Consider the following 27,408-nt stretch of genomic DNA (forward strand, 5'->3'; position numbering starts at 1 on the left):
TAACTCTTCTACTCTGTAGGAATCAACATGGATTCCAGAAACAGCGATCGTGTGAGACCCAACTCGCTTTATTTGTTCACAAGACCCAGAAAATATTAGATAAAGACTCCCAGGTAGATGCCATTTTCCTCGACTTCCGGAAGTTGTCCGATACAGTTCCACACTGTCGCCTGATAAACATAGTAAGAGCCTATGGAATATCAGACCAGCTGTGTGGCTGGATTGAAGAGTTTTTAGCAAACAGAACACAGTATGTTGTTCTCAATGGAGAGACGTCTATAGACATTAAAGTAACCTCTGGCGTGGCACAGGGGAGTGTTATGGGACCATCGCTTTTCACTATATATGTAAATGACTTAGTAGATAGTGTCGACTTTTTGCGGATGATGCTGTAGTATACAGAGAAGTTGCAGCATTAGAAAATTGTAGGCAAACGCAGGAAGATCTGCAGCGGATGGGCACTTGGTGCAGGGAGTGGCAACTGACCCTTAAAATAGACAAATGTAACGTATTGCGAATACATAGAAAGAAGGATGCTTTATGGTATGATTATATGATAGCGGAACAAACACTGTTAGCAGTTACTTCTGTAAAATATCTGGGAGTATGCGTGCGGAACTATTTGAAGTTGGTAAGGCGGGTGCCAGGTTGAGATTCATTCGGTGAGTCCTTAGAAAATGTAATCCATCAACAAAGGAGGTGGCTTACAAAACACTCGTTCGACCTATACTTGAGTATTGCTCATCAGTGTGGGATCCGTATCGGATTGGGTTGACAGAGGAGATAGAGAAGATCCAAAGAAGGGCGGCTGCGTTTTGTCACAGAGTTATTTGGTAAGCGTGATAGCGTTACGGAGATGTTTAGCAAACTCGAGTGGCAGATTCTGCAAGAGATGCACTCTGCATCGTGGTGTAGCTTGCTGTCCAAGTTTCGTGAGGGTGTGTTTCTGGATGAGGTATCGAATATATTGCTTCCCCCTACTTATACCTCCCGAGGAGATCACAAGTGTAAAATTAGAGAGTTTCGAACGCACATGGAGGCTTTCCGGCAGTCGTTCTTCCCACAAACCGTACACAAATGGAACAGGAAAGGGAGGTAATGACAATGGCATGTAAAGTGCCCTCTGCCACACACCGTTGGGTCGCTTGTGGAGTATAAATGTAGATATAGGTGTAGATCATTCTCCTGCCCTACATATGCAGATGTCCTGTAGATGTTAGTTGCACTGCAGCTCATAAAGTAATTTTGAAAAGTCTGTTCACACTTTTTGAACTGTTTTTGAAAATTTTACATAGCTATATTTCAGAAATGGTTTGAGTTTGTTTTAAAAAGGAAAAATGGTTTTTAACGTTCAATGCAGTATTCCTTGGTATTTTCATGAAGTATGTTTTCTGTATATAGGATCTCCTTGAAGTTCACTTTTTCAGTTAAGTGCTAAATCTTTATCCTAAAGAAATATACCATTTTACACGGAACTCTTTTGTTCAGACTTAATAATTTGCAACAGATTATGGGCCCAAGCTACGTGAAACTGAAAAACAGTTTTTTTCCAGATTGATTCAATTCAGTGTGTGGTGGTAGAAGCTATCTGTTGTTGAATCGAGCTATAAAGTAAGAAAATGGCTACAGACGGAGTCTATAAACCCAAATGGCCTGAAGATCAGGCATAATAGAAATGGCGTATCTCTACGATACTCCGTTCATATGAACTGGAAGACGTTATTATCGGTACACACGAACCTGCGGTGCTGCCTCGGGAACCAACAAGTGAAGAGAAGGCAGCGTATGCAGAATGGCAAACGAATGACACGAATGCGGCAAGTTTGATAGCAAGTGCGCTAAGCAAACCAGTAGCTGAACTTGTATTGACGTACAGAAACGCTAAAGAAATATGGGACAAACTACATGCGAGATTTGAACGTGGCAGCACGTAACACTTGAACATGTTAATTGAAACATTCTTCCGTGTCAATCGTGACAAAGCAGAAGATATTAACTCACATGTTGCTAAGCTACAAGAGTTATTTGTAGATTTAAATGATGAATTAACAAAACATGAAGAGAATACGTTGTCTGAAAGAATATTAAATGGTAGAATTATATCTATGCTGGGAAAGGAATATGATAATTTTAAAGATCTCTGGGACACAATACTGGCTGAAAACCAGAATTTGAACTTACTTGTTGAAAAACTTTGTGCTATTGAAGTGATGATCAAAGTAAAACGCATGTTACTGCATTGGTTGCATATAACTCACGAAAAATGATGATGTCAAAAGAGCGAGCAAAACAAAAATTTCCGTGTTACAAATGTAAACAACTAGGACATTGGGCAGCAGTGTGTCCACAGAACCCTTGTGACTGCAATAATGAGTGGCAAGAAGAGAAGGTGAGTGAAAACTGTGTTTACTTCGTGTGCCATGGTTGCATCTTGACGTACATAAATGTTATTCAATGTGTATATTGAGCAAGCAATAAAGGAAACAAAAGAAAAGTTCGAAGTAGGTATTAAAATCCATGGAGAAGAAATAAAAACTTTGAGGTTCACCGATGACATTGTAATTCTGTCAGACAGCAAAGGACCTGAAAGAGCAGTTAACGGAATGGACAGTGTCTTGAAAGGAGGATATGAGATGAACATCAACAAAAGCAAAACGAGGATAATGGAATGTAGTCGAATTAAGTTGGGTGATGCTGTGGCAATTAAATTAGATAATGAGACACTTAAAGCAGTAAAGGAGTTTTGCTATGTGTGGAGCAAAGTAACTGATGATGGTCGAAGTAGAGTGCATATAAAATGTAGACTGGCAATGGATAGGAAATCGTTTCTGAAGAAGAGATATTTGTTACCATCGCGTGTAGATTTGAGTGTCAGGAAGTCGTTTCTGAAAGTATTTGTATTGAGTGTAGCCATGTATGGAAGTGAAACATGGACGATAAATAGTTTGGATAAGAAGAGAATAGAAGCTTTCGAAATGTGGTGCTACAGAAGAATACTGAAGATAAGGTGGATAGGTCACGTAACTAATGAGGAGGTATTGAATAGAATTGGGGAGAAGAGGAGTTTGTGGCACAACTTGACCAGAAGAAGAGATTGGTTGGTAGGACATGTTCTGAGGCATCGATGTATCACCAATTCAGTACTGGAGGGCAGCGTGGAGGGTAAAAATCGTAGAGGGAGACCAAGAGATGAATACACTAAGCAGATTCAGAATTATGTAGGCTGCAGTAGGTACTGGGAGATGAAGAAGCTTGCTCAGGATAGAGTAGCATGGAGAGCTGCATCAAACCAGTCACAGGACTGAAGACGACAACAACAACAACAACAACAACATTAATCTCTCAATAGCAACTCATCCAGACATAAGTTTTGCAGTCAGTGAAGCTGCTCGAGCTTTGAGAAAACCGACTGCTTCAGACTGGAACCGAATTAAATGCATATTTCGGTATCAGAAAGGTACATAAAATTATGGCATTAGGTATGACAGAGAAGAAAATCTGAGGATTTACGGTGATGCTGATTGTGCTGGAGACAAACAGACAAGACGTTCAGCAACCGGTATTGTTACAAAGTACCATGGAGGGGCAATATCGTGGACAAGACAGTTGCAGAAGGTAGTGGCTACATCTACCACTGATGCAGAAATCATTTCAGCAAGTGAACGAGTCAAAGAATTAATTTGGTTACGTCGTTTGCTAAGTGGCTCGGTTGAAATGCCGGAACAACCTGCAACACTTTATGTTGACAATGCCAGTGCATTAAAATTGGCAAAAAACCCCCGATATCGTCGTCTGTGAAAACACGTAAAGGTCCGACACTTCAGTGTTCGTGAAAGATTTCTGAATGGTGAAATTTTGGTAGAACATATAGATGGAAAAGACCAGTTAGCTGATCTGCTAACAAAGCCACTCGAGTGAGTTTGATTTAATTTGCTGCATGCAGAGATTGGTGTGAGGGAAGTCAAACAGTAACTCTTTGTTTTCATATGACTCTTTTATTTATCCCTTTGGAGGAAGTGTCGTAAAAAAGGAAAAATGTTTTTAATGTACAATGTAGTTTTCCTTGGTATTTTCATCAAGTATGTTTTGTGTGTATTGGATGTCCTTGAAGTTCGTTTTATCATTTATGTGCCAAATCTGTATACTAAAGAAATATACCGTTTTAAATGAAACTGTTTTGTTCAGACTTAATAACTTGCAACAGCGATTAAAAAAAAATGCTATTTTTCTTAGTCTCTGCACCCATTATGAGTTCACCAAATTTTAGCAAAGTCTTAAATGGTGAGGTAAATTGGGTGTGTTGATTTGGCAAGGAATGACTCATTCATTTTGACACCTTGTATTAATTTGTTTGTTTTGACCTCAGTTCCAAGTACCTCTCATACTTACATTTGAATGTCTTCTTTAATACAAGATGGAGCTTCTCAAATGCCTAATGATCGAACACTGTCTATCACACCGAAACAGCACTGCCACCACAACTTCAACCGGCCTCATCGTCTCTGATGCCGACGGCACTGTCCGGGCTGCCCCAGACTCGCCTCGCCCCGGCAGCAGCCACTTCGAGGGCAGCGTCCCGGTGTCGGGCGCAACGGTGCCGACAGACTGTGCCGGTACTGTGAACTCCCCATCCGGTGTCACCGGCAACGGCTGCGTCGACAGTGCCAGCAGCGACGGGAGGGGAAGCAGTGCGGGCTGTCCTGCCGGTGGAGCGGGCGAGACGCGGTCCTCTGACGACACCGGCTTGGCGAGTATCCCCCACAGCAAGCCACCGTTCCAGTACGAGGAGCTAATTGCTATGGCCATACTGAAATCGCCACGCAGGTTGGTAGCACTGCTGCAGACTCGTGAATCCCTTCACAAAAATACACTACACTGTCCTTCAGACGTGCCTCTTTAGTTTGTCACTACCCACGATACATTGCACATTCTTGAAAATACAGCCGGCCACGGTGGCCGTGCAGTTCTAGGCGCTTCTGTCCGGAACCCCGCGACTTTTACGGTCACAGGTTCGAATCCTTCCTTGGACACAAATGTGTGTGATGTCCTTAGGTTAGTAAGGTTTAAGTAGTTCTAAGTTCTAGGGGGCTGATGACCTCAGATGTTGAGTCCCATAGTGCTCAGAGCCATTTGAACCATTTTTGAAAATACATTTTCCTGTTCTTAACAGGTGTCAGCATAGTTTGGCGCTACCCCTAGTATATTATACATGTAGGTAGATATTAGCTGATGTCGATTCGGTCATCAGCTATAAGTTTGGTTGAACTACTTTTCCTTTTGCGTCGCTTGTCAGTTATCCTTAGCACAAATGTTGCATTTAAGACCATCACCAACAACCAGCCTTTTAAATATTAAAAATGGTTTTCTGAATTTAAAACTGGTAGAATGAATGTTCACAATGAAGAAATGTGTGAGCTTTCTTCAATGTGACTGATAAGAGGCTGAACAATAATCAAAGAAATTATTCACAGAGACTGTCGATTGCCATCGGACAAGATGAACACTGTTTTCGGTGTACGGTAATTGTAGAAGCATAAGCTCAGATCACCGGTTTCCACAACTGCATATCTACACTCCACTACCGTGAAGATCACAACACACTGAAATGTCTGATGCAAAATTATTATGTACAAACACGAAAATAACTTTGTGCCGCCAGTTGCAAGTAGATAACACTTTTACATTTGTCACATCAGTGTGTCATGATCTTTGTGGTAGTGTGATGCACATATGTAATTTGAAGTGAATTGTAACACTGATTGATAATGCATTGTAAAACTTCAAAAGCATAAGATCCAATGGCGGCTGCATGGCTCTGTAAAAACCGGTCATCCAATAAAATTCTCGTTTAGGGGTCTTAGATCATGACAGTTTCTTGAATTATCTTTATATGGTTCCAGAAATGTCTACACTCCTCTTGCACTTAATCATTACTGACACACATATAGTTTTCAAAAATTGTGTGTGGGATGACGACCCAAACAGTTCACAGATCAACACAAAGTGAACAGTACTGCATTTTTGTGGGAATTTTCCAAGTGCCTTGAACTGTAAAGTGAACAATTCCTCAACAATACTGTGACTGGTGATGATACGTGGGTGGCCCAGTACACCTCTGAGATGAAAAGGAGACAATCAGTGCAATGATGACATATCCCTTCTCTGTGTCGGCAAAAAAAAATTTTGGAACTATTGTTTCAGCTGAAAGAAGCATTGACTCTGGCGTTTGGGACCACGTAGGGATTATCCTCACGTAACTGTTGCTCTGTGGCAAAACTGTGCTGTGTGGTACTGGGAAATTCTTAAAAATCTGCAGAAGGTGATGGACAACACAAGAAGAGGGACATTAAGAGAGTGATTGTGCTTGTCGCACCCCACACAGCCGACATCAGGAAGCAACTCTCTGATACGTTACATTGGAACACAAACGACCACACCACTCACAGCTCCTGTCTGGCACCTTCAGTCAGTCATCTTTACATCTCTGAAGTTGTTCATGGGTAGAGAAGGATTTTCGCTGACTGTGAACCGTAGAGTTCCATCGACCAATGGGCCAAAGAGAGGGCAGGAGGCCTTTCTGATGAAGAAATCAGAAGGCTTATCACTCAGCTCACAAAGTACATTGAGAATGTAGACCACTAAGTCAAATAGTATTGTTAGAATTTCAAAATTTTCATAAACATGTTATCTGTTTAACTTTTAAGCAGTTGAGGGCTCTTAATTTCTGGACATGCCTCATATTTTCCCTTATTTAACAAAAGCAGTTGATTATGTGGCCCAAGCAACACTTGGTTAAGTTCACACATATAGGATTAGAAAACAAAGCACAGTAATGGTTCACTGTACACCTGGAATTTACGAAAGAAAAGTTTTCGTTCAGTGTCGCCAAACGGGAAGGAGGTTCGGATCTGACAGGAGTTGGATAAGGAGATGGGGGTTCTGTTGTGGATCCATTGCTTTTGTTGGTGTATACCAATGATCTGCCACTGAACATGTCGCATGACTCAAATTTTTATCTTTGCAGCTAGCACAAGTGTTACTGTGCAAGATGGTGGATGTGATGTAAATGATACTAGTTGAGAGGCCAGTCGGTAGCACCAGTACGTGACATTCAGAGGACAGATTGGTGCTCAGTTGTAATAAAACACAATGCATACAGTTTCAGACGTGGAAATGCTGTAAAAGTGAAAGGGTGCAGGAACAGGATGCTGCTATGATCACTGTAAGAATAATCTCCACGGTCTCTGGACACTGAAACACAAAGGCTTCTTTTCTTTTCTTCAGTCTGTTGCCTCGTACGGTGTTAGATTTTGGGGCAACTCTTTTTGCTCACCAAAAATATTCTCAGCCTGGAAAGCGGTGGTTGTAAACGTGTGCCGTGTCAGTTCAGACATTTTGTGGGCCATTGTTTGTGCGTATTGGTATTCTAACTGTGCCATCCCTGCACATACAGAGTGGTGTTGTTACAAACATTCTGGGATGATGGCGAAGGGTAAATGTGTCAATTTAAGGTAAGGGACCTCGGTCCAGAAACAACTGCGTCAAAAGTTACGACCAAAAATCGTTCAGATACCACTGAGGAGGTATGGTTGGATTTCGGTGATATGACAGGAACAATCATTCAGAGGGAAAAAATCTCTTCTATTGAACAGCTGCTATGCCTAAATATTTTACCTTTCTTCCTGGGACACCACATATTCTAGTGTCATTGGTATCAGAGTGTTTCTCACTTATAACTTTCGACTTGGTTGTTTCTGGACTAGGGTCCCTTCTGTCAAATTGATACATTTAACTTTCTCCATCTCTCCTGAAAGTTTGACAGGTGTTCACAGAATCACCCCGAATATACCCCAATCGTGTTGTTCGCTGATGACGAGACGCGCGGTTGTAAAATAACGGGACTGATGCTGTCGCACAGTAAGTACGCATGCCCCAAAGATGAACAACAAATAGCTGTGACGTGTGAAACTGCCTAAGGTGAATGTGGCGATCTATGGTATCTATAGACAAACCCTCGTGGCTGTGGCCTTCATTTGTGTGAGAGCTGTTACTTTATTTTGCCAGAAAAATAAGTATAGTGATAGAGCAGTGGATTGTTGAAAAGTTCCACATGAAACTTGGAAGAACTGCTACTGAAACCTATCTGTTAGTAAAAGAAGTGTACAGTGAAGACTGTTTATCGTATGCACCAGTTTTTGTGTGGTTTGAGTGCTTCCGAGACGGCTGAGAAGAGTTGAAGATGACTCGTACCTGGGATGCTCCTCAACATCAAAAATGGATGAAAATATTGAAAAAGTACATAACTTGTTTTGATCAGACTACTGGTTGAGTGTTTGATCGATTGCTGAAACAGCGGAAATTGACAGAGAATGTGTGAGGTATATTTTACACAACCAATTTAATGTGGGGAAACTGTGTCTAAAGCTGGTGCCAAAAATCCTATGATGGAGCAGAAAGCAGCTTGTGAAAACATTTGTACTCACACTTTGAATACTGCTGAAACTGATCTTAATTTCTTGGAATGAGTGATGAATCTTGATATATATATATTTTTTTTTTTTTACTTAGAATCCAGAAACTGAGCACATTCCGTACATTGGCAGGGCCCAACTTCACCGAGAACGAAAAAAGCGCAAATGAGGAAATGAAGGTTCATAGTGACATGTTCGTTTTCTCTGATACTCGTGGAATTGCATATCTTCACTGGATTGCTGCAGGTCAGATTATTAAGCAGCATTACTATCTTGAGGTTCTCGCTCAGCTCTGTCAGAAAAATCAGGAAAAAACAAAAATTGTGGAAGAATGCGCTACGGTCGCAGGTTTGAATCTTGGCTCGAGCATTGATGTGTGTGATGTCCTTAGGTTAGTTAGGTTTAAGTAGTTCTAAGTTCTAGGGGACTGATGACCTCAGCAGTTAAGTCCCATAGTGCTCGGAGCCAATTTGTGGAAGAACGAGTCACGGGTTCTGCATCAAGACAAGGCACTGGCTCGTAGCACATTATATGTTAAGAGTTTCCCAGCAAAGTTCACTGTTTCAATCGATGGAAAATTCGGTTGGCCTGGTTTATCGATTGATTCAGGTGAGGGGGCCAAACAGAGAGGTCATTGGTCCCAGCGGATTAGGGAAGTAAGTCCGCTGTGCCCTCTCACAGGAACCATCCCGTCATTTGCACAATTTAGGGAAATCACGGAAAACCAAAATTGGAACACGGCTTTGGACACTCGTCCTCCCACAAATGAGCCTGTGTGCTAAACGCAATGTGACCCTACTCTGTCGCTTGGAGTGTTGTAGGGATAGAAGAGGGGAGTATATTTAGGGTCACAACAACTAAATATGTTTGTCGTGAAATAAAATGCTTTAGTAATTGAGAACTTTTATATGTGATATATTTTTTTATTTCTATATTGTCTCAGAAATTTATTTGTCCTTTATTAATTATTTTATATATTTTGTAATTGGCATTCTGTGAAATATATACTGATTTTTTCCACAACCAAATAGCTGCGATTCAAATGCCTGCTCTGAATTTTACTTTTGTGAGTCATCAGTTTTCTGACCGGTTTGAAGTAGCGTGCACCGAGTCATCTACTGTGCCGACTGCTTCATCTCAGAGTAGAACTTAAACATCCAATTTCCTCAATTACTTGTCGGATGTATTGCAATGTTTGTCTTCTACAACTTTTACCCTCTGTCGATTCCTCTCGTGTCGTGGTGTCTTAAAATGCGTCCTATTGCCCTGCCCCTTTTCTCATCAGTTCATCGTTATGTTCTTTTGTCTGTCTGGCAGGAGAGCGACACTGTCCGAGATCAAGGCCTACATCGCGAACCGCTTCCCTTACTTCGAGCGCAGTGAGAAGAGCTGGCAGAAATCGGTACACTGCAAGCTCTACTTCAGCAACTTCTTCGTCAAAGTGCCGCTGGCGGTCAAGTACCGCAGGGGCAAACAGTGCAACCTCTGGATGCTCGGTGAGTCGGGTCACCATCGGTTGGGTGGGGCCGCTTTCTCTTCCCTACACTGGGCCCTGATAAAAAAAATAAAACATTTTTAGACTTTCAGCTGCATCAGTTGGTTAAAATGCCACAAGTTTTGGACCGAACTTCCTTTGCCATTTTCAAGTGGAATGACTGCTGATGGGTTGCTGGTACTGCCTTACATCCTATAGCTGCCAAGTGTGATGTCATTTGTGCCTACTTTAGTGCCGTACATGTACACAGGCATAAGTTGACTTTACATTTGATGCGCCCGATTCAGCCTCACTGATTGGCTGATGTTTTATGGTTGTATCTCCACAAAGATGTGGGGACAAATTGTATATGATAACTGCACTGAGTTGGTAATTGTTGATGGAAGGCTGATGCTCGACAATACTTTGCAAGAATGGTAAACATTCTCATCGTATCCTTTATGAGCAGGGTAACAAATGGCATTTTCTTGCAGGATAACCTCACTCTGCAGTTCTTACGATAAACACGTTGGGTATTGTATGGATCCTTTAACTGACCTCCACCACCTTCCTTCCTTCCTTCCTTCCTTCCTTCCTTCCTTCCTCCCCCCCCCCCCCTCCCCCCACCTACCCCCCTTCTCCTGACCCCTCCCCTCCTTCTCCCCATAGAGCATGTCTGGGTGCTGGTTGCACCTCATAGTGATGTTGATAATGAACATCAGTTCTGAATGGAATGTAAGTTCAACCATAAAATACCTAGTATGTGCTGAACATCCCCAAAAGATTTGATAAATATCAGACTGGTGCTTGATAATTTAACAATTCCATTCATATCAGTATGATTGTCCCTGTTACGTCCTCACTACAATATTTTATTTTGATTCAATCTTATGTTATTTGTCATTAGATTGAAAACTTCCAGCAAAGAGAATCAGCATGTCACTGTTGATGGAGGGACATTTCAGAGCTGAAGAACTTTGGCATACCCCAAGGGAGTGTTAAAGGATTGTAGCTTTCCACAGTAGCTGTAAATGGCTGGATGCGCTATGTAGGAAGCTGTGTGATGTTATTGGACAATCGTTAGAAGAATCCTCAGAGAGTACAGTCCCTCCAGAAAGAAGGTAACTTACGGGGCCAACTAGTTTCTAGTGTTGCCGAACAGGGAGAGCACATTCCACGGGCTGGCAAAGAAGAGCCAGGTATCGGCACGAGACGAGGGGCCCCAGTGTGTGGTCGTCTGAGTTCACTACAGGGGACACTTCACAAGGAGCTCGTGTGCCTGTACCATCTTCAAAGTGTGCAGTGCCCGATACCTGTCATTCACCTGCCAGGAGAGAAGTTTTGCCAAATTTTTGTCGCACGACCTACCGATCTGTTGTTTGTGTCTTCAGTTTTTGTTTAGAGGCAACATTTGGAACAGATGGAATAACAAATTTCCTCAGCGCTGATCAAAATTCCCAGGCTAGACATCAGCATCTGTTTAAGATTTGTGTGTCGGCGGAAATTGTAGGTTACTGTGTGGTAGGGCCATATATTCTCCCAGCACGTCTAACAGGTGCTGTCTACGGGAACTTTTTTTCAGAACACCATCAAAGATCTACTGGAAGATGTGCCCTTGCAAATAAGAAGAGACATGTGGCTGGTGCATGATGGAGCTCCAATACATTTCTGTCTTAGTGTTCAAGATACACTGGTTGGAATCACCATGACAGATGGCTAAATGGAGGAGGGCTAGTTCCGTGGCTTGCACATTCCCCCAATCTCAATCTCAGTCCTTTGGATTTTCGTTTTGGTGTGTGTGTGGGGGGGGGGGGGGGGGGGGGGATGGGTGTACAGTAAACAACTGATCACTGGAGCAGATCCCCCCCACCAGATGCAGAAACTCATCATCATATATTGACAAAGCAGCTGAATTCCTTCCTCCAGCTACGTTTCCCTCCCCCCCCCCCCCCTCTCTCTCTCTCTCTCTCTCTCTCTCTCTCTCTCTCTCTCTCTGTCTCTCTCTCTCTCTCCCCTCCGCCCTTCCCGCGTCCCCAATACCTGAGACGCCTTAGATATACCTAAAGATCTCAGAACCAGGACATATGCAACTTATTTTTATTATCTGTTATATTCCTTTGGTTATTAAGACTATAGATTTTGGTGTCATTGTCTGTACGTAATTATATTAGAATTACTAAATTCTTCATTAAGTAGCTAGCTATAGAATTACGACACTTGCACAAGCAATAATGAAATAATATTAGCAGTTCCTGAACTCAGTTAGAGTGTAAATAACATCAGTAGTTAAAACAAACATTGTTATTCATATAGAATTTCATATTTAGGCAAAGTAGCCAGTGTAATTCAGTAGAAATTATTATTGTATCTGAAAGCCCATGTTAAAACAAATCTCCATCTGCTATTCAATTACTCAGAAAGGTAAATTCTTAATCATAAATTGTGAAAATCTGGTCAACAATAATAGATAGCTTTAGTTTTAATTATTGATAACTTATGAAAGAGGCATGTTGCAAGCTGCTTTTTTCAACGTGCAGTGAGTTTGAATGGAGTAACGTCTATGGTTGCCAATATTGGGACATGAACTGCAGGCAATTTTCTGCATATTACAAGTCGGCAAATATTCCACATTATATCTAACTTTGCAGTTGCCGTGCAAAATGATCCTCTCTAGACATCAAAGTTTTGCTTCTTGTATCTGATTGTGTAGTGCTGTATCCTGTGTGGCAGTTATATGCACCGAGAAACATTAATGCAGTGTTCATAGCCTCTGTTGATAATGTCGTGTTCTCTCCATTTTCTGTAGTGTAAATGCTTGTTCACACATACGAGTGGAGGGTAGTACACTAGATCGCGTGTTTCTGCAAATGCTCATTTGCTTGTGTTTGCTTCCATTCAGTCCTGTGAAACTAGGCTTAAGGAGAAACTGAAGAGGAATACAATACCACCTAACAACCTATAAAATGGGAACACAGGCTTTCTCAGTGAATTGTATTGATGAAATCTTCGGTGTGGTGTTGTTGCAAACTTTCGGTGAGCTTCCTACTTGTCAGTTTCAGTCCAAGTTGTTCCTTTATTGGTGCTAGATGGTAGACTCTTGCACCGAGGACCAAATGTGTGGACCGGTCGTCTGCGTCTGGCGGAGATGTGGGACGTCATATCTGTCACATTTTAGCTAATGCCACATCCCTGTCCTCATCCTCTGACTCTTTGACGAGCGAATCCCGCAATCAATTAACACGGCTCGGCCTCTTTGTCTGTTCCAGAACCCAGTGTCGATAAAGGCCACACGTTTATTTTTCAACAGTAAATGGTATTGTGATGCACGTGTAGCTTCCGGGGTTAGACCGTCAGTGATGCAGTGGCGATACCAATATATAATTATTTAGTCAGCCAGAACAGTTTTTCCGACTGAGGTCGGCACGGGATGTGGCGTTAGCAAAAATATGTAAGGAACACACTGTGAAGCTGGTGGAGGAAGCAGAAAGAATAGACTGGCAGCTCTAGTACTTGACTCCTTCACCCTAACAGAGGTTTACTGACCACCATCTTCCAGAAGTACACAATTGTCTCACCCCTTTGGTCCAGCTGCTGTAAAGAAATGAACTGTATGTGAAACTAACTCTGCCTGAAGGTGACGAGTAAGAAACTTGTCTAAACATTGCAACAGCACTATGCCACAGCTAGAGTGATAACTGATAAGCCGAGGAGATTTCGTCGACGTTTGAGATTTTATGTTCACCGACGGTGAAAGTCTTGACGTGTGGTCGGCCGATCGGCCCACTGAAAGATTGCTACGTTTGCCTTTTGCAGACCCACAATACGAGAACATGTTCAGGAATGGCAACTTACAGCGATTCCGGCACCTGAAACAGCCCTTCTCACGGCGTCGGAGTATCGGGGGCAAAGACGGAGGCGTTGGAGTTCGTGCTGTGCCATCCCGTACGCCCCCCACACTCTGCCAGCAATGAACACAGGTCGGTATTTTGCAAGGTGACCATATCCTTAGAGACCTCAGCTGTCACATCAATTTTTTGTTAATCTGCTAATGGTTAAAATTCTTTATACATTGACAGTCCAAAATGTTTTGAGACTGCATTAACGTAAAATATGGAGAAAAGTTAAAATGGTGGTTCTGATACTTCAGCTGCACTAATTTGTGCTCCGCACTTGAGTACCACTCACAAAACATTAATACAACAATGTGAAACTGTTACGAAAAAGTTGTTGTTTGACATGTTGTTAACTCGTGTGTCACACTGGCTCCAATGTTGGTTAATTCATCAAACCATTGACCATTTATGTTAATTTCTGCTCTTTGTTGTTTTGTGATAGGTGTGTATCAATAACAGAAAGTCTTGTCTCACGGGACGATTTTTTTTCCAGAAAAGAATTGTTCACAGTTTACTTTTCAATGAAGTTGTGGTGAAGTTTTGTTAGGGAGTTGAGGTGCACAGGATGGACTTTGCACACTCTTTATTACCTTCAAAACATTCTGGCCTTGTGTGTCAGACCAGTTCCACTGTGGAAATTGATTCCACGGTTCACAGTAACTCCCTTTGAATCCAAATTTGTGTAACTACTCGCACCTCTGCAAAGGACAGTCCCGAAAACTATTTCATTCTGTGGTCACGTCCACCCGTAAGGCTCGTCGTCTCGCCGGGATGTCGGCACACTGACTTGCTGTGAAATTTGTCTCAAAGTCCTCCTCGTCCTTCCGGAATACAGTGGCTGCACTACTGTGAGTTGTGGGAGGTCTACTCATTTCTCAGCACAGCTTTTGGTCCGAGTTTCTGCAGTGCACGGGGTCCGTTACCTACCACATTTCTGTCGAGAGCACAGCTACACAACATGTGCTTCGGAGTGCCCACACTATCGCATGCACAACTGTCACTTGTATGCCTTCTGGTTTTGTAGAAGCATGTAGTACCGTATTTAGTCGAATCTAAGCCACACTTTTTTCCGTTTTTTTTTTAATCCAAAAAACCGCCTGCGGGCTTAGAATCGAGTGCAAAGTAAGCAGAAGTTCTGAAAAATGTTGGTAAGTGCCACCACAACTAACTTCTGCTGACGAATAATGTAGCGCTACACAGGCTTGCTTTGCAGGCACAAAGATAAATACCGGCACCAAAAGCTCTGCATCAGTAAAAAAAGGGAGGGGGGTGGGGGTGGAAGATGAGCTTTTTTTTCTCCGCCCCGAGTTTCGACCACTGGATTTTCATACATTATCCAATGAAATAAGTACAAATTCCGTATTGTTCATCTTCGAATGTAACAGCATTTCAATGTACTACGAAAATCCGACTGGCAAGACTGTTTGGGACGTTTGTCAATATGGCCAACTCTACGGTCTGAATTTTTTCCTACCTGTGACAAGAGTTGGTTGCTTCGGAACTTTTATGAATTGTTGAATTGTGAATCGCATGCAGTACTCTCTTCACCATAAGAGTAATACAAATGTAAACGTTTTGCCATGTATTCTTTTGTGTTTGCAGCCATCTCATTTAAATCCTGTCTGCCTAATAAACTACAAAACTAGAGTGAGACAACAGAAAGCGCGGAAGAATATACATATCATGTCATCTTTATATTCGTATTATTCTTATGCCTAATAGTGATACAGTCAGAAATAAAGCACGGGTACTGACAAGGTTTTAAAATCTAAGATGACTCTATAATTTCTGTGGAGAATGTAATGTTCTAAACAGGCATCTGCAAAGATTTTCAAACGGAGAATAATTTTCGGTAAGCTCTCGTTCAGAAAATCTTCTATCATACGCAGTCTATTATTTGGTTCTTGTTGATTATTATCAAAGAAAGCAGCTGTGTAAGTAACAACAAATAGCAGTCTCTTGTCATTGTTTCGCTTATCAGACAATTCCCCCCCCCCCCCCCCCTCTCTCTCTCTCTCTCTCTCTCTCTCTCTCTCTCTCTCTCTCTCTCTCTCTCTCTCTCTCTCTCTCTCTCTCTCTCTCTAAGTGGTGGTAGCGCGCACAAAAGCAAGCCAAGCCGTGAGCAGCAACAGGCTGTAAACACGCACTATCAGAATGCGACAAACAGTAATGAATTTTCAGCTTAGAGTGACTTAAACACCTATAACAAAGAAAACGGCACTTATCAGATCAAAGAAAAATAAGCAATCGATTCAAACCAGACGAAGCACATGAAAAAGGAAGGATAGCCATATAAACATGGACGGAGTGCCTGACACATAGCAATGGCTACCTGGTGAAGCTTAACTGCTAACCTTAAGACTCAAACCGAACTACAGTAGCTGTATACTCATTCATTCGACCTAAACTGTGTCTCATATTACAATTGACCAGCTTTGTTTCGATTTGGAGGTGTGGCCTAAAACTTTTCACTCCTCTTGAATTTCGAGTCTCATTTTTCAGGTGCGGCTTAGATTCGAGTGCGGCTTAGATTCGAGTAAATATGGTATACGGTTCAGTAATGTACGACTTCGCTCGGTGGGTGAAAAAATTTCAGTTCGTCTCTCTGTGGTGTTAGGGAGAACATTTAACCCCTGAACGCTGTCTTTGTTACACTGAAACTGCACCGCCACCGTGACCTCGCCTAGCCTGTCTGTGTCCGATGCTGACAGCACCGATCCGGCCCCCCACCACTCATCCCGATCTCGTGACGGCCACTGCGGGGACGACTCTCCGACGTCAGACGCGGCGGCGACAACTCCGAGCGACGCAGCCACTTCGACCTTCGCCGGCAGTGGCAGTGATATCGACAGTGGGGAAACCGTCGCGGGGAGCGGCTGCCGATGGGGCGGGCGCGGAGCGGCACCCCAGCGTTGCCGGCACTGCCGAAAAGAAGCCGCCTTTCTCGTACACGGAGCTCAGTGCAATGGCCATAGCAGACTCGCCACACAGGTTGGTGAAAATACACTACGCCACCCTCAGTATACCTCACCGTAGTTTGACATTCTGGCGGATTACCTTTGTAGTGAAGGATGTATTGAAACCAGCTTCAGGTATCGCATACTTACATTCGTATGCAATCGTGACATCCATTACTCTTCTTTTTTTTCCCCAGTCGATGCAGAAGTACAATCCCGAGGCCAAAACTGTGCCCCAAAACAAAAACTTAAAGCTGTATTTTATGTAACTGTTGTAAAATATCCTGTTAAAACGAGGTAATTATCCACAAGTATCATTGCTTAAACAAATAGTTGCACCAATTGTATTATTCTGATGTACAATTTTTTATGTTATAATGATATACAACATTCTTGTACTTAACACTTTTGATGTAGTTTTTTCAGGAATGTCTTAATCAGATGTAGAAGTATAAGACTTTTCAATGTTCCTCCCAGTTATTTTATAGTTGTAAACTGGACCGTCCTGGAAGAACGTCATATATCAATGAAAATGGTGGATGTGGCCGAGATAACTTTCACTCCAAAGGATATTGGATTGCAACATAAAAGCACTGAAACAAAAACATGTTTCAGTGCTTTTATGTTGCAATCCAATATCCTTTGGAGTGAAAGTTATCTTGGCCACATCCACCATTTTCATTGATATGACGTTCTTCCAGGATGGTCAAGTTTACAACTACGAATAGCTCGACAAGTAAACAGAAGAAAGAGATCTCTTGCTGTGGTAACATGTGTCTTATGATGCACCACTTCGTTCCATTGAAAACTCAACCTTGGCATAAATGTGGTACACAACCTTTTCTGAGGAAGGTCTTAAGTTACATCTCTCCACTTCTTTATGTTCTTTATTGGGCGTTCTTTCTTGTCGACTTGTTAGAGGACAGCGTAATTCTTTATTAGATTGGCACACTGGACCTTCGGTACTCCCTGTAAACCCCTAACGCTCACGTTTCACACACGTGTGGACTAGGTCTCTAAATCTAGCAATTAAATAATTCCTTCATATTATATGTTAACAACTCTGCTCTTTTGTAGAAAGTCCTCTTTTTTGTGTAGTTCTTGCTACACAATGTCATGTTGGCACTGATTTTGTTAATATTTCTTTTCCCCTCGTCTATACAGGTACATACTAAATTAATACTGTTTGTAAAGTTCTTATACAATTAGTGGCCACTGTCTTTGCTACCAGTATACCAGAAAGCAGGGGAACATATCGGTGCAGATAATTTGTTGACGGAATCACAGTTTGGTTTCGGGAGAGGAGTATCCACAAAAAAAGTAATTTCCTTCCTTTTGTATATTAGCTACAATAAGCATTTAATGGTAGGTTGAGGAGAGTATGAGCCATGTCCAGAAAGTAAGAGTACTGAACTTCCCACATTAAAAGGATTATTTATTTATTTTTGGTTTAGTTTGCAACACTGCATGTTAGGACAAGGTGTCGGCAACATAAATCATTCTCTTTTTTCTTGTGCTGTGTTCAAATGAGTGAGTGTTTCATTCCAAATCTTGCCAGCTGTAAGCTGAGGAGTGTAATCCAGTTTCTTTCTGGAAAGGTAAATATGCATTTCCAGCTGTTTAATGAAATGAGAACTATTTAGGGGATTGTGTGATAAAACATTGTGAGGCATTCAAAAGTGGTGTTGGGAGATTAAAGCTGGTAGAATGGATGTTCACAGTGATCAAAGGGGTGGGTGTCCCTCAGTTGTGACTGACGAGATGGCGAACGAGATCAGAGAAATGATCGTTGGCATCCGTCAATAGATTTTGGACAATGTGAACACATTTCCAGAAATCTCCGCACCTTGTGCTTGAAGTAATTACTGAAACACTAAGTTTTCAAAAATTGTGCCAGGTGAATACCAAAATAGCTCACAGATCAATACAAAATGAACATAATCGCACGTTCGTGGGAATTTTTAGAGTGCTTTGAACTGGTAGGTGATCAATTCATTGACTCCATTGTGACTGCCAACAGAACGTGAGTGGCTCCTTACAGTTGGTGAAAAAATTCAGAAATCACGGTTTCTGTTCAAAAAAGCATGCCCTCTGTCTTTTGGGACCGTATAAGGATTCTCCACCTGGAATTGGCACACAGCAACTGTAAGATATATTTGCTGGAACATCATCAGCATCCCTTGCACAGCTCTGATCTGGCACCTTCAGATTTAATCTTTTCACCTCTCCTAAGGTGTTAAGGAATTTTGGACTTGAGTTGCAACAATGAGTTGCAGCCTTCCCCTCAAACAATGAACTAAAGGTAGGGTGGGAGGCTTTTTTGATTAAGATATCAGGAGGCTTCTCACTCAGCTCCCAAAGTACATTGAGAATGAAAACGACTAGTTCAAAAAATGTTTCATGTACATCCTGATTTTCTAAATTTTCGAAAATATGTCATGTATTAATTTTTAAACGCTTGAGGACTCTTCATTTCTGGACATATACATATTTTCCTCGATTTAACAAAGTGCATGGCACAAATAATACTTGGGTTAAGTTCAGACATTACGGGATTAGTGAACAAAGCAGAGCAATGGTTCACTTCAGATCTGGAATGTACAAAGCAAAAAACCATCCTTCGGTGTCGACAGATGGCAAAGAGATTTGGATCTGACTGGGTTCAGATAAGAGGTGATGGGGTCGGGGGGGGGGGGGGGGGGGGGGGTTCTGTTTTAGATTCATTGCTTTACCTGGTGTATATCAATGATTTGCCAATAAATACATCATGTGACTCAAAAATTTATATCTTCGCAGATGACACAAGTGTTACAGTGCAAAATGAGGATATGGTGTAAATGATACTCTTTGAAAGGTCAGTCAGTTGCAACAGCATGTGGATTTCAGAGCAGATTGATGATTAGTTACAATAATGCATGTAGTTTGTGACACGAAGCTCTTGCAAAAGTGGAAATTTTCTGTCCCAAGTTGATCAGTCAGTCAGTGAAATTGGCCATTTCAAGTTTTAGGACTTAGGGTAAATGGATAGCTTTCTTGGAAGTACCACATACCAGACTTGTGTAGAAACGGAATGTTTCTATGTTTACTGTACGAATAATCTGCCCTGTCACCGACACTGAAATACAAAGGCTTCTTTACTTTTGCCCACTAATTTTGTTATAATCTGGGTGAGCTTTCTGCACCCACTAAGAATATTCTCAGCCTGAAAAAGAACAATCGCACAGATCGGCAGTGTCAGTTCATGAATTACGTGCTGGCCTTTGTAGACGTGTCTTAGATTGATAAGTCTGCAACCCTTATCCATGTGTAGTCCATCATGGGGTTTGTTGCTGACAACTCATTTAGCAAAAACTGTGACATTCAGTCAGTGAAAAACAGAGGGGAAGTGATTTATTCTTGGGTAACAATTCCATGAACGCTCCTCAGAAAGGTTTATAGCAACAAAAGCAATCAATTTTTGACAAAATAATTTGATTAGATAGAAAAAAATGTAATCACCGAGCAGTGACAGAACACACATGAAAGAGGATTGTAATTAGGAAAGCTTTAGGTGCCAGTGGCTCCTCCAGGCAGAAGGGTTGAAGGGAAAGGACGAGGGGTGAAGGAAAAGAACTGGAGAGGTCTAGGAAAAGGGGTAGATTTCGGGAAAGTCACCCACAACCGTAGGTCAGGAGGGACTAATCGGAGAGGATAAGAAGGAAAGACAGATTGTCAGGGACTGCAAGAGATGAGATTTGAAAACCAGAGAGTTTAAAGGTGGAAGAAAGGATGATACGCAAGTCGACAACTAGTATTTCCTTCTTATCCTCTCCAGTAAGTCCCTCCCGACCCACAGTTCTGGGTGACTTTCCCGATACGTACACCTTTTCCTAGACCTCTGCAGTCCTTTTCCTCCACCCTTCTTCCTTTCCGTCTGACCCTTCTGCCCGAAGAAGGCGCCACTGGCTCCGAAAGCTTGCCTAATTACGACCTGTTTTTACGTGTACGATCTGCCGCTGCTTCCCGAGTAGACTTTTTTATCTATCCGATTAAATTATTTCTCTACAAAGGTCTGCACTATTCAGCAGTTTCATTTTCAGTAGGCATCCAGCGGATCTGGAAAATATCCTTAGTATACATAAACAGATTGAAAGGTTTCATTGAGGCCATCCCTTATATTCTGTATGGGACTTCCTCGTTGTAGTTGAGAACTTTTCTCTGAATGTGTTGTTCATTCGTATACTCGTCTCACAGGTTATTTTCAATTTTTGTATCAGTCTTATGAGTGGTTGGAAGTGGCCCACACCAGATTCCTCTCCTGCGCTAACCTTTACATTGCAGAATAGCAGCTGCACCCATCACTTTCATTTTTTCATCGACATTTTGTAATCCCTGTCTTCTCCTACAGTTTGTACCCTCTAGAGCTCCCTCTAATACCATGGAAGTTACTCCTTGATGTCTTAACGCATGTCTATAATCTTTTGTCTTCTTCTTCTTCTCAGTGCCTTCCATTCGTTCCTTTCTTTGCCGATTCTGCAGAGAACCTCCTCGTTCCTTATCTTATCAATCTATCTCCTTTTCGACATCCTTTTGTAGCGACACATCCCAAATGCTTCAGTTCGCTTCTTTCTCAGCTTTCCTGTATGCCAGAATCACTTCTACACAATCCTGTTCTTTAAAAGTACATTGTCACATACTTTATCCTCAAATTTAGGCCTATGTTTGATACTAGTAGACTTCTTTTAGCCAAGAGAGGAGCCCCCTCTACCTGTGCCTAAATGATTATGTCGTCCTCGGTGTGTTATTTGGCTTCTGCAGTATCGGGAAGTCGTAAATTCGTTGTTCCCAAATGTTACAAATAAATAAAGTTAGGCAGTGCAATACTGACAACAGTGCTTCTCGCCAGCCCAAAAGTGGGGAAACTTACAAAACAGCAATTTATTTCACTAACTGAACAAAGTTAATAGGGATAATGTGCACTGACTCCTAGCCATAGTAAATGTGCCAATAAGTGCTCTCCGCCACTAGATCCAACTCGGGATCGTCTTCAAATTATCTGAACTGAGCTGCGTACTTTTGTCTGTCCGGCAGGAGGGCGAAGCTGTCGGAGATCTTCGCCTACGTCACGAGCCGTTTTCCCTACTACGAGCTCGGCAAGGAGGTCTGGCAGAGAGCGTTCAGCGTCAACCTGTCGCGCAGCAAGTGCTTCGTCAACGTGTCGCACGGGGGCAGTACCTACTGGATGCTCAGTGAGTACCTCGGCCAGAGGCAGATGTTACCTCCTTACCTCTCCCTACACTCGTCGCCAATAACTAAAGATGGGAGGTTCTCGGGCCTCCGGACACGTCGTGCGGTTAAAATGTCCCGAGCTTTTGGCTGCTCCTCGGCCACTATCGAGTGTAGCGAGCCCTTGCGGCCCGCCGGTTCGCCCTTACGTACTGTGGCCGCAGGCCGCAATGTCACTCGTGCCCACTGTACTGTCGTATCCGGGCTTCTGTCGACTCTGCGTTCGACAGAGCCGATTCGGTCTCGCCGATTGGCTGTCGTTTTATGACTGTATCTGCACAGTGGTGCATTTTTGACCTAAAGCTATCACCAAATTTTTCCACAATTGGACATCCTTACTCTGCTCTGATCTCATTATATATACTGACACCAATGGAAACTGTTATACTGTGGACACCTTCACCAAACATTATCAGACTAATTCTCCAGTGTTTATTTATCTGAACTATATGTCGATTAGATTTATTAAATTTTCATCCTTGTGCATGGCTTATTTTCAGTACGATAAAGGGAAAAGCTTATCTGCAGATGAAGAATGGTGTAAATAGCTGGTGGCTTTTGGTTACATCAACTTATTCCCATCTTTTGGACTTCGAGAAAGGACAAACCGTTGGCTTGAGGAACACGGGAGCCTCGTACTGATACGCTGCACAGACTGTCGTGTTCAGTGCCCTCACTGAGAGAATCTCTGCTCTCGTAGACAGACACCTCCAACCCATTACCCGGAACCTATCCTCCTACATAAAAGATACCAACCATTTCCTCCATAGACTCTTCACAGTTCCTCTCCCTTTACCACACAGTGCCCTGCTCGTCACTATTGCTGCCACCTCCCTTTATAGTAACATTCCTAATGCCTCTGGCCTTACTGCTATTGAAACTTACCTTTCCAGACGCCCTATGGATTTCAAACCAACAACCTCCTTCTAAGTCTCCATGACCAACTATATCCTCACCCACAGTTACTTCTTCTTTGAAGGCATTACCTACAAACAAATACGCAGTACGACTGTGGGCATCCGCACGGCACCATCCTGTGCTAACATATTCGTGGGCCATCTAGAGGAATCCTTCCTAAAAACCCACAATCTTAAACCCCTCACCTGGTTCAGATTTATGGATGACATCTTTGCTATCTAGACACCTTATTCACATTACTCCAGAACCTCAACAACTTCTCTCCCTTTGTTTCACCTGGTCGTACTCAACTCAACAAGCCACCTCTCTAGATGTTGGCCTCCACCTCAGAGATTGCTACATCAGTACCTCTGTCCATATCAAACCTACCAATCACCAGCAATATTTCCACTTCAACAGTTGCCACCCGTTTCATACCAAGAAGTCCTTTCCGTACAGCCTAGCCACCCGTGGTCATCGCATCTGCAGTGACGAGCAGTCCCTCTTTAAATATACCGAGGGTCTCACTGAAGCCTTCACTGACCGTAGTTATCCTCCCATCCTTGTACAAAAGCAAATCTCCCGTGCCTTACCTTCCCAGTCTCCCACCACCTCCCAAAGTCCCACAGTCCGGCCACAGAGGAGCATTCTCCTCATAACTCAGTACCGTCTGGGACTGGTGAAACTGAACTACATTCTCTGCCAGGGTTTAGATTACCTCTCGTCGTGCCCTGAAATGAGAAATGTCCTACCCACTATCCTTCCCATCCCTCTTACTGCGGTAGTCCACTGCCCACCAAACCTACACAACATACACCTCCAACCTTACACAACCCCTGCTCCCAACCCCTTACCTCGTGGCTCATACCCCTGTAACAGACCTAGATGCGAGACCTGTCCCATACATCCACCTACCACCACCTACTCCAGTCCAGTCACTAACGTCACCTATCCCATCAAAGGCAGGGCTACCTGTGAAACCAGTCGTGATATTTACAAGCTAAGCTGCAACCACTGTGCTGCATTCTATGCAGGCAGGACAACCAACAAACTGTGGCCAAAAAACAAGTGGACCACCCTGTTGCTGAACACACTGCCAAACATGATATCCCTGATCTCAATGACTGCTTCACAGCCTGTGCCATAGGGATCCTTACCACCAACACAAACTTTTCTGAATTGCGCAGGTGGGAACTTTCCCTGCAATATATCCTACGTTCCCGTAACCCTCCCGGCCTCGACCTTTGTTCGTCACTGTCCTCACCCATCCAGCCCCCTCCCTGTTCCCATTCCATCACCGCCACACCCAGTCTATTAATTTATTTTTATTTCTTTTATTTTTCTCCTTTCCCCCTCCCCCCTCCCCTTCACTCCTACCCTCCGTCTGAACTGCAACACTTCACTGTCCACCGGTCCCACCATACTGTCACTCCCATTCCTCACCCCAGCCTCCTCCTCACCCCCACCCTGTCGCCACTCCTATCGTGCACTTGTGCTGCTGATGGCAGTGTAGTTTCAGCTCTCTGAGACTGCACATGTGTGTGCAAGTTGCACGTGTGTGTGTGTGTGTGTGTGTGTGTGTGTGTGTGTGTGTGTGTGTGTGTGTGTGTTTGTCTACTGCTGACAAAGGCCTTAATGGCTAAAAGTTATGATTGTGTGAATCTTATTATTGTGCCTATTGTGGCTCAGCACCTCCGCTATATATTAAGACCTAAATTGTTCGTTTTATAAGTCTTTTTGTTTACATTCTCAAAAACAGTGCATTTTCCACGCAAAATAATACTCTCTGCATATCAACATTTTGCTTTGTGTCTGTAATGCTGTGTGCCAATTATAAGCACCAAAAAAGTTTAACGCAGTATTCATAAGCTATTCTTGTTATCCACTTTCTATATCATTTTTGTCTAGTGTAAACACTCGTTCACAGGTACAAGCGAATGCTTGTGCACGCTGATGAATTGTCTGGGAATGCTCATTTGCTTGTGTTCACTTCCTTCAGTCCAATGTAAACCAGACTTAAGAAGAACATAATGCAGACTAACAACCTGTCAAGATGGTAATTCAGACTTTCTCATTGAATTCAGTCGAGAAAATTTTCTCTTTTCACGAGTCGAGTCCCGGTGTCATGTTATCGCTACCTTCTGACGAGTTCCCTACTCGTCATCTTCAGGCGAAGTGTCAGATTCGTGTCCAGTGTGTTCCTTTACAGCTGCTAGACGGCATACTCCTGTACTGAGAGCTCAATATTTGGGCCAGTCACTCGCTTCTGGAGGAGAAGTGGTGAGGCACGTGGAGGGGAGGGGAGGGCGTGAGGTGCCCAGTTGTGGAGGGCGTCTGTGGGTCGAGTGCTGACACTGCCTGTCTCTTCCGACCTGCTACCTCCGCAGTACCGTGTTGTTCCTAATTATTGTTTCTAATGCCACATCTCGTGCAGAGCTCAACTATTCTGGTTGACGAGATTAACACGTGCTCGTGTTTCTGCTGCCTCTTTGCCAACCGAATTGCATTGCAAATCGTTATCGGTGCGGCACGGTACCTCGTCTGTTCGAGACCTCAGTGGCAAAGTGTAGCGACAGTAAAGGCCGCGTGTTTATTTTTGGAAAAACAAAGTGCTGTGCCATGCTTGCAGGCTCTGGGAATCAATCGCCAAAGTGTCAGTGTGAATGCGAGAACAATCTTGTCAAATGTTACAGTGGTTTCCTACTGAGAAGTGTGTGGGATGTGTTGTTAGCAAAAATACATCAGGAATTCTCCCACGAGAATGTAACAGAGGAAGTGGCCAAGAAAGACGGCTGTCACCGGATCGACACCCAGATCTCCTCCACCCTACTGGAGGCACTCCACCTTCGACCAGCGATATCTTGGAGGGGGATGGGGGGGGGGGGGGGGGACAGAGGGTTTATCACGTGTTTGGCCTGCCTGCTGAGCCCCAGCAGAGGAGTGTACAGTGAAGTGGTTATAAAGGAGCGAACTGGACATTTATCCTACACTCTACCCGAAGACGACGAGTAGCAAACTATTTGAAACTGTACGATGACGCAGTGCCGTGGTTGGGCCGATAACCTGCGAGACTTCACATTTGATGAAGGCGAATGTCCTTACGTGTTCTCGGATGACCCGGGCACCGAACATTTATCGTGTGTATCGGTTGCAGATCGGCAGTACGAGGACATAATGGAGATGGGCAGATTACGCCGCCAGCACGTCAAACGGACGTTCTTCGGTGGCCCGACGGCTGCGGTCGCCGCACGCCGAGTGCCGACTCGCCGCAGCCTGCGGAAGCATCGCACCTGGCGACGCCACACCGGCCTGTCGGAGGAGCAGCAGCGCCTGCCGGAGTCGGAAGCTGGCGGCAGCGGAGCCGGTGCTGCAGGAAGTGGCACGGAGCCTCCCCCCGCACCTCCGCACTGTACCAGGTACAAGAACGATTCGGATCCTTATAATGTGACTGTGTCCCCGGAAAACTCGCATTTTTATTAGTCTGAGGTTCATTAAAATTCTTTATTTGCTATCGGTCCACACAGGTTCCAGACAGGACTAGTGAAAACTTCAGAATAGTTAAGATGAGGCTTTTAATTCTTTGCACTGTGTAATGCATACACAGTTTGTCTTCGTGTGCTCTTATTTAAATCTACATCTACATCTACATCTACATCCATACTCCGCAAGCCACCTGACGGTGTATGGCGCTGTTTCCATTGTCATTTCACTTAATTGCTTTGAAATGATTCACTTTCACATCAAAATCGATGTCATCTAAGTCACTGTCATTCTCATTTTCACTTGGACATTCCTCTAAAAGCTCAACAGTCTCTTCCCCAGAAAGGACTGTGCACAAAGAACCAGCCATTTGTCACCTATTAACTTGAGCGTAATAATTACAAACTTTCCGTCAATATTACTTCTACAGTTTGACACAGAGTTAAGACGAGCTTCCTTAGGTGAAGGTACTACGCAACATTGATGCCTAGTAGTCAGATTCGAGAATGTGGTATAATAGTGCGACAAAAAATTGTGTCCGATGAGGCTAGACAACGGAGTGGAAAACAAAACTCTCACTGTCGAGTGCTACTCTTCGTTGGCGTTAATGCTTTTTATGTGCAGTATACTATCCCCGCCCCAACCCTCCACCCTCATCTCCAACTTCCAACTTGAGTACAAGACACAGATTATTCATATGTCCATGAGAAATTATCACAAACATTCTACTACGGGTGCGTCGATCAAATCGCTCATCAGATCGGTACAAAATGTGATCGAAAGTACCTGGACACCCGGCTGAAAATGACTTAAAAGTTTGTGGAGCCCTCAATCGGTAATGCTGGAACTCAGTATGGTGTTGGCCCACTCTTAGCCTTGATAACAGCTTCCACTCTCACAGGCATACGTTCAGTCAGGTCCTGGAAGCTTTCTTGGGGAATAGCAGCCCATTCTTCACTGAGTGCTGCACT

At 43.3% G+C, this 27,408-nt stretch overlaps 1 protein-coding gene across 1 annotated transcript in view; it reads left to right on the forward strand.

Moving 5' to 3' along the window:
* LOC126295266 (uncharacterized) overlaps window positions 1–27,408 on the forward strand; it is a 710,311-nt gene that overhangs the window by 487,798 nt on the left and 195,105 nt on the right. The window contains exons 53-57 of the mRNA XM_049987689.1: window positions 4,468–4,824; window positions 13,759–13,922; window positions 16,550–16,829; window positions 21,866–22,023; window positions 26,112–26,373. Of these exons, the coding sequence (XP_049843646.1) occupies window positions 4,468–4,824; window positions 13,759–13,922; window positions 16,550–16,829; window positions 21,866–22,023; window positions 26,112–26,373 (1,221 nt within the window). The remainder of the gene's footprint in view (window positions 1–4,467; window positions 4,825–13,758; window positions 13,923–16,549; window positions 16,830–21,865; window positions 22,024–26,111; window positions 26,374–27,408) is intronic.

Source organism: Schistocerca gregaria, chromosome 11 (genome assembly GCF_023897955.1).
Source record: "Schistocerca gregaria isolate iqSchGreg1 chromosome 11, iqSchGreg1.2, whole genome shotgun sequence".
Classification (NCBI taxonomy): Eukaryota; Metazoa; Arthropoda; class Insecta; order Orthoptera; family Acrididae; genus Schistocerca; species Schistocerca gregaria.